The sequence below is a fragment of the Conger conger genome, chromosome 7, assembly GCF_963514075.1.
Source record: "Conger conger chromosome 7, fConCon1.1, whole genome shotgun sequence".
NCBI classification, from domain to species: Eukaryota; Metazoa; Chordata; class Actinopteri; order Anguilliformes; family Congridae; genus Conger; species Conger conger.
This window is the reverse complement of record NC_083766.1, coordinates 57,305,172-57,313,293: the sequence shown is the minus strand read 5'-3', so window position 1 is coordinate 57,313,293 and position 8,122 is coordinate 57,305,172. Positions and strand designations below refer to the sequence as shown.

Sequence of the window (8,122 nt, the reverse complement as noted above, 5' to 3'; positions counted from 1 at the left end):
AACAGACAGGAGATCGAGGTGTGGGGCCACAGGCACCTCTCAACTCTCCCGTTCAGAACTGGAGAGTCCAAACTGTGCGTGTCCAGGAGAATAACTCCAATAAGAGTCAAAGGGCGTTAAAGAGCCCGGTCATGCAAGGCTGAGGTCGCTCTCAGTATCCCTCCCTGATCTTCCTCAGCTCTACCCTGCGAATAAGCAAAAACAAATGAGCAAATTACCCATGAGGTCAAGACAGGATTCTACGGCATCCTTGACCAAAGTTCACCGTTTGCTGACCAGTACTCCACTGTAGCCCTTGCAGAAATAGAATATACTGAAAATAGATCAAAATAAAATGTGTTGCTGTACAGCACAACATACGGGCAAATATAGGCATTATTAACAATTATTATTAACAGTATACACTTAGAAATTGCAATGTATTTTCAAGCCATTTTCTTTCTTGCATGTAGGCCTTTCAAAAACTGTGTTTGTTCACATAATTACCATTTATCGCAGTATAATGAATTTCTGTAAGGCTGATTACAAAACGTGTCTATCAGCGTAGTCATGGTGATCAGAGAGACGTGTGTACGATACTGTAGGCTGCTGATAGAATTCCTCAGGACACTATAGGCCACCGACATCAGCGCTCATCATGGAAACCAGAAGTTAAACATTTGTTGGCCACAGCGGTCTATACCAATTTGCATATTTTAGATTTCTCAAGTCAAGTCACGAGCCGCTCAGACTGACCCCTTTCTCCGAATACCAAGATAAGAGAACTATTTGAATATACAGATGGCTGTACAGCATGTTATTCACATTAAACACGAGGACATTAAGCTTCCTCAGAGTGGAGAGACGGTGAAAAGGAATGGTGCCATGTGCCTCAGAAATTTTAACAAAATCAACTGCTCCATTGACAGCAAAAGCCTGGCATCAGTAATGACCACACAATAAACCTTCCAGTGTTAACATGAGCATATAGCTTCTATGCGTTTTCAAAGAAGCATATGGAATAATAATCTTTAGCCTGCTCTGTAACACAGAGCGCACACATACTTTTGCTTTCAGCTAGCCTGCTGGAATAATTACGGGCAAAATATGAAACAATTCTACTAGATAGATCGGTACATTTATAGACACTTTAAATTTATGCGCATTAAGAAAATATGCTGTTGCGGTGGAGAATGAAAAAAAAAAAAAGAAAAAAAGAAGATAGACTGTACCGCGGACATTTGTTGGCCCCCTTGAACCCGTAAAATGCTTTTTTGGAACCCAACAGTACGTACAGCATAAAGGCCTTAAGTGGAAATATTGGCGACAGAACAACAACTTTAACAACCACAAAGTCGAAATTCCTCCATGCTGTCAGGATTTTGCGAAGTTTTCAATAATGTATGCAAGCCTATAGCCCGAAATAACCTACGCCACAGCCCAATAGGCTAAGCCAAATTATCCCTCATTTTCATTTGTGGTTACAGAATGCCAACTTTGCTCAATAAATAGAGTTTGACTGCAATGCAAATTATTCCACACATATCGGCTGTACATTCAACTGCGATTTTAAAAAATTGGACACATGCTAGACTATAGCACATACTAGGCTATTTGTACTGAACTGAAACTGGCCTTTGACATGTCCGAAAGACAGATAATGTACTGTGAGATTGACAAAGTGATGAGCGCTTCCCCTTTAACCATGCAGTGGATCAGCAAATGGCCAAAATGTAAAAATAAGTTTAAGGAACAATTTAACATCCTTTTTCTTAACTGTTGTTCCAATTTACTGCAACCATTAAACAAACAAAGATGGTGAAATGACGACACTCTAAACACAGACAATGTAAAGATGATAGGCTTGGATCTTAAAACTGTGACCAATTAATTTAACCCAGACGGAAGGCAACACATACCGGCTATGTGCCGGCACAAACCGACATAACTCCGAACTACTATTAATTACAAAAATAGACAATTACAAAATATATAATTTCTCATAAGTGTAGGCCTATCATATTTTGCACAAACATTCGACACGTACCAGCGCAGAACCCGAGATCCCTCGATGATAAAAGTTTATTTCAATTCGCTGTTCATGTAGATGTAATCCATGTTAACCAGAGAGCACCAAACACTTTCAGCCGCTCCACTCAAACCACGTCTTCTTTACCGCTGCACATAGGCCCGCCCCCTATCACAGGTACCCGCCCACTCACCTGTGCGCCAGGCCTCGACACAGGACTGTAAACTCCGTCAAAAGATGCATTGATCTGGGGATTGGCCGAGCGTATGTACACATCCATACATGCAATTACAATAAGAACCAGTTAGCCACGGTATTAGTGAATTTGAACATGCAAATTCTAGTCTACTGGTTCTGGTTCTGGTTCTGTGCCTGTGTGCAGGTAAACGTAGCCTCTCCAACGTTGAGGGTGTACTCTAATGGACATTAGGCTAATACGTAGATGTTCGTTAAAAAAACTGAGCAGTAGATCGTTTACCCGTGTGTGTAATGATGGTATAAACTCATGTGGCTTCGGCTAGAACATTCGGCCACTGATAACATTATAAAATTACAGCTGGCAACACGAGTATGCCGGACACGCTTTCCATATGGATCTCCAGTTATGTTAAGCTCAGAATCGGCTCAATAGCAAGCATACAGCCATGAAACTATGCGGGCTGCTTTCTGTTTGACAACAAAAAGCCCCCCTTCCCCGTGTGGTCAGAACTGGTATCGCAGCACTGAAAGGCATGAATGTGGATGAGTTTCCAATAAAGACCCGAAACTGGGATTGTATTGTCTAAATGTGCAGGTTCGATTGTCAGGTAGGCTACAACCGTTATACCTTTGAGTGAAGTACCGCACCTGGATTGCTTCAGTATGTATCCAGCTGTATTTATGGGTACTACGTAAAAAAGAAAAGTTGTCCAAATTGCACAGGATAGGAACGTCTGCTAAATGGCTGTAACAATAATAACAAAAAACACCCTGCAAATAAGACAACAGGACACGGCTTTTTTTGAAAACATGTTTTTTTTAATCTCCTTGTGTGTACTAGTAATTGCCATATTCCAAGGGTCTGGGCAAAGTCAAGGAAAATGGCAAACATCCACATAAACCCCAAACATTGGTTTACTTTTTCATTCTTTTTAAATATCATTACATATATACAGTCATTCATACACTACAATATCACAGAGCAGCCTAGAAAATATTGATTGTACGCAAATAATATTTCATATATAAACCTCTCATCGTTTCACCTAAGAACTAACACTACTCAAGGAGTGACTGTAAATCTATCACACTTTGTTTTTTTAACCCATTTATTTGTGTATTTTTATTTTATTAACAGAAAGCATGGATGTGGCATACTCATATCAGAACGGATCATTCCAGTTTATTGGGAAAGTTTCAGAAGAGAGAGATTTGGGTTTTTCGCTGCTAGGATGGGGGGGGTCACAATTTTAGCTTTAAGGAAAACAGACTGGGAGAGCACACAAGTGGCATATCAGTTCAGGATACGATAGCGGACACTGCTGTCATTCCTCACGAATTTGACAATGATGTCAATCAACTGCATTTTGCAGGTATAAAACCGGTAATCAAAACCAAACAGTGTCACCCACCTCCCAAAACACCAGCACCAAACATTACAAAACATTCTCCCCTCTGTAATCTCAGATCCTTCATACAATTATCATACATTATTCCTATTCCACAATAAGTTCACCATTCGGAGATTCATGGTTCAGGCAGACCAAGAGAACCCGTCAGACATCCAACCAACTTCTCACCAAGTCTGGTGTAGCTTGTGAAGACATACAGCTATGCTAGTCACCATCTCCAACCACTAAAACCTTTAATAATATATACTGTATATATAAACTGGTTAGAGACGCCTCGTGGCATAGCTTTATCTAGATAGCTTGCATGATTAGTACCCTTGCTAATACCTCTATTCTTTGTACAACGTGAGCATTAGCGGAGTTAAAATAATCCAAATAAGGGACGCATGTGGAAGGCCCTTGTCCTTTCTTTGCTCGTCATGCATTTCAAACTAACATTTCAGTTCACAGAACAATGAGGAACGAGTGCAGGTTATACACAGATGTGCACCTAGAATATACGTACAGCAGGTTACAAACAACGTGGGCAGCCCTGATTTAAACGTATGTTTCAATAACAACGTTACAATGTGATCGAACGCAAACGTGAACTCTAAATGGTTAAACATGAGACTGAGGAGGAGTTACAAAGTCCTAACTGACAGGGCTTTCCAAACGTTTGCACAGGGCCTTTCTCCCTTTTTGTATTATGTTGAAACTGTAAAGAAATAATATGTGAAGTAATGTGTCGTGTTTAACGTTGTACCATTTAGAGGCCAGGTTCGCTTCTGTTCACTTAGATATTAAAGGCTTTTTGACCAGGGGTGCCCACATTTTTGCACACCACTGTATACCGTGTACCGCTTACATCGTCTCCTTGGCCGGTATGTACACAAAAAGTACAGTACAGGCCAGCTGGTAAACGTTTTTCTGGACATGTGTAATTCAGTATTGCTTCGTACCAGGTTCCCAAAGTGTTAGTGCAGCGTTAAAAGATGGACATTTATTTAGTGCACACACACCCGCCATTTTCATTTAAAACCAAAGAGCCCCAGAGACGTGGAGTGTTCTCAGGGGATTGATGCAAATGAACCATGAAAGAAGAAAAAAAAAAAAAAAAAAAAAAAAAAAAAAACCCTCCAGCCAAAATGGAGGGGGGGGGGGGGGTTTAATTAATCTTTCTTACCGAGGCCTGTTGGAAGATAAAAGTGCGTTCTCTCCGATGTCCTGTGCTAATGGTCCAGTAGTGTGAGCACATATGCTTCGACATTCATTTCAGTATCGGACAAAAAAAAAGTCTTGTTGAACCGGAGCACCGACAGCTCAATAGTACCTACCGATTAACTCAATTTCATTGTGCGCAAACCGCCGGACCAAGTCACAGCACCCCATTTGGGTGCCAGAAAAGTAAAGCGCTTTGCCCGAAGTGGAAATGTTTAAAAACCTGACCTGGTTAATAATGCCGAAATTATCCTCCACGCACTTACTTTTGGATTCCATTCGGCGTTGTCCTCTTGCTTTTAAAATGGACTGTAATCCTAACATTCTAGACGACTCTTTTAACTATTCTGTGTTGAAGATTGTACGCGATGCTCTGTAATTATCAGCCGAAAGAGAACAGCTAGTTTTTATAATTTCATAAAATCTAGTTGTTTCGTCGGCGTGCTTCTTACCACTCTCCAATGTCCTACTTTTCTATTTCATAACTACAGTCGGTAAGGGGCTCCAAGACAGACCATTTCAAATAAATTACTGTCAATGGAACTACAGAAAACATGCTCGGTTGGAGAAATACACCAGAAATATACCCAAAAAATGAAGCTGTCTGGTGCTAAATAGCAAGGTCAAAAAAATTTTTTTTTTTTTAAACTGCAAAAACTACGCTATTGTGCTACCGTTACCAGGGATACTCCGGCCAGTAGTTAAAGAGCTACTCCTTAAGGATGGTCTTTAGGGGAGTTTTGCTGTTCTCACTGATACCTTATAGGTAGACCATTCAGTTGAAAGAGTCCACTTTACAGTCTCGTAATCTTTAATGGGGCCAAACTGAACACACGTGAACACACGTCTCATGTTTTATTCAAGACAAAAATCCAGTCCCGATACGCCAGCATCGTTCTCGAGAGCCTTCATAAATTAAACAGCGCTCTCCACGGTGTCCGATTATGTGTGCGTCTAGGGTATATTCATTGGTAGCGGAGTGTCCCTAAATGAGCGTTTGACCTAGTAACTTCTGTCAGCTGGCTCTGGAAAAGCAGAAAGCCATTGCTGGGAATCAGACATAAGGGGTATGCGATAACATCCCCCTCACTCCGAAGATAAACAGGACTAAACTGAACTCTGAAGCATTCCAAGGTCCGGCGAGGAGCTAAAGTTTAACTGGGCTGTCCGTTAGCGCAGCCCCACCCCCACCACCGTTTTTATCTCTCTGTACAAACATACCATTTCAGGGTAAAAAACTAAAAGAAAGAAGAAATCACTGGTTTGAGAGACTTGCTCTCTGTACTGAAGGAAGACAGTAACAGCTCAACCAGCCCGCGGGTCTCTCGTGCACACACTCTGAAACTAAGCTATAATTTATTACGCCCATTTATCTATAAAACAAACAAACAAACAAAAAAAATCTGAATTGAGCTGGACTAAATCAACTAACCAAACTGGCACAACATGCACGAGCTGCCATTTACGCGAAATGTTGGGAGTGTCTCATATTTCTCAGCTGTCAAACCCATTTTTATGACTGCAAAAACACCAAGTGCAAAATATATGAGACAGCTTATACTTCGATTATTACTGGATATTTGTTCCAGTTACGAGTGACTTGGTAGTAAGCGGCATTCTACGTCATGAGCTGCTTAGATTGAAAAATAAAAATGCCCACCGATGATTACTTTTTCCTCGTACAGTGGACTGATTATGTGTACCCTGTCATTCTGCTTAGCACAGGAGTTGAAATGACCCAAAAATAAACCGGGAAAGTGAAAGACAGTACCACAAAGAAAACAATTAGTTTGCACATATCGCTAAGCAGAATGTTGGAAATAACGCGGAGTACCACTATAGATTCCATGTCAACCAGAGAAAAATAAACACACAATAAATAAACATATATAGGACAATATCCTGCTGGTCTTAAAACGAGCCGCCACCATTCATTTCTGTCAGCCTGGGGTTTCCCATCACGCATTTCACTTGAAGCTTTCCACTTCCTGTTCACTTGTATCTCCGTTTTCATTAGTCACTGATGGCTGATGTCAGTACCTGGCTGTAGCGTTTCTAAAATCACTGGACACGCACGTTTGCTGAACGAGTTCAAAGATTTTTCTAGGGGGAACAAGTCAGCGGTGAATAATTCCGTGTTCTTCTCTGCCCTTGAATATTTTGTTGCTGGACTGGAGTGAAAACAGCGCAAAAGCCACAGGAGTTGGGAGATGTATTTTCCGGTCTGAAATCCGACCCTCGTTTCAGCAGCTGTTGCCAGGGAGTGCTGTAATCTCTGTTCTCAATTTGTTAAGATTGTGAACACTTTCGGGGGAAAGAGGAAAAAAAAAAAAGGCCTTGGGGCAACTCCTGCAAGGAAAGTAACGCTGGGTGTTTTTTTATTGACTAAAACATCCAGAGTTCTCATGAACATGAAGAGCGTGGTTTCCTTTAGTGTGTGAGAGATAGGGATAGAGCTAGAGAGAGAGAGAGCAAGATAGTGTGAGAGATAGAGAGAGGGAGGTAATGTGAGGAGGAGGAGAGATGAGCAGGAATCAGAGGAAGAGGAGGATGTCGATAGCCCCTGCTCTCTCGCTCTCTGGCTCCAAATTTTGTGATCACTGGCCTCTGTTGGTCCCGATTCCACCGGGATGCCCCGCCCACGTCCGTACCATCCGTCCATCCATCCATCCTTCCCTCTCTCTCTCTCTCTCTCTCTCTCCCTCTCTCCCTCTCTCCATCCGTCCTTCCGTCCTTCCGACCGGTCACTGCTCCTCCAGCCAGGACGGCTTGTCCTCGCCCGGGGGTTTCAGCTTGATGTTGAACTGCTTGAGGGTCTGCTCCAGCTGCTGCTGGTTGCCGGCGAAGTAGGCCGAGATGGCGTTGTGGAACAGGAGGAGCTGCTTGTGCATCACTTTCACCTGCCAAACAAACACGTACACGCAATACATTAAAAATAACAAAATAAAATAAACCCTCACCGCTCAGTTTGTGAGAGCACAGCCACACAGAACATCAAATGGCAGGGGAACATCAGATATCACTGGGGGCTGTGGAGGACACTTCCGCAGGCAACGTAAAGACACCATTCACGTTTCCAGAATGTTTCCAGCAGCCAATGGGAAAAGAGAACAGCTGCATACCGTGGGCTGACACACATTCTTTCGTATAGCTAGTCCAAAAATGGACAAAAGCAACAATATCACATGGCAGTATCATAAGACACTGTAAGACATGACCACTAAAGCCAGTTACTTCTGCAGGGATACTTGCATGCATGCTGTGCTCTTTACAAAAGTACACTAACCCTTAAAGGTGTGATAAC

The 8,122-nt window shown here is 42.1% G+C and overlaps 1 protein-coding gene across 4 annotated transcripts in view; it reads right to left on the bottom strand.

Moving 5' to 3' along the window:
* Positions 1-4,709: 4,709 nt before the first annotated feature.
* Positions 4,710-8,122, bottom strand: part of arfip2b (ADP-ribosylation factor interacting protein 2b) — a 29,375-nt gene continuing 25,962 nt past the window's right edge. For 3 of the 4 annotated variants that reach the window (XM_061248666.1, XM_061248665.1, XM_061248667.1), the window contains one exon: positions 4,711-7,718. In XM_061248666.1, the coding sequence (XP_061104650.1) occupies positions 7,563-7,718 (156 nt within the window). In that variant the 3' untranslated portion in view covers positions 4,711-7,562. Of the gene's footprint in view, positions 7,719-8,122 lie in introns of all 4 variants that reach the window. The other variant, XM_061248668.1, reaches the window with a different exon arrangement.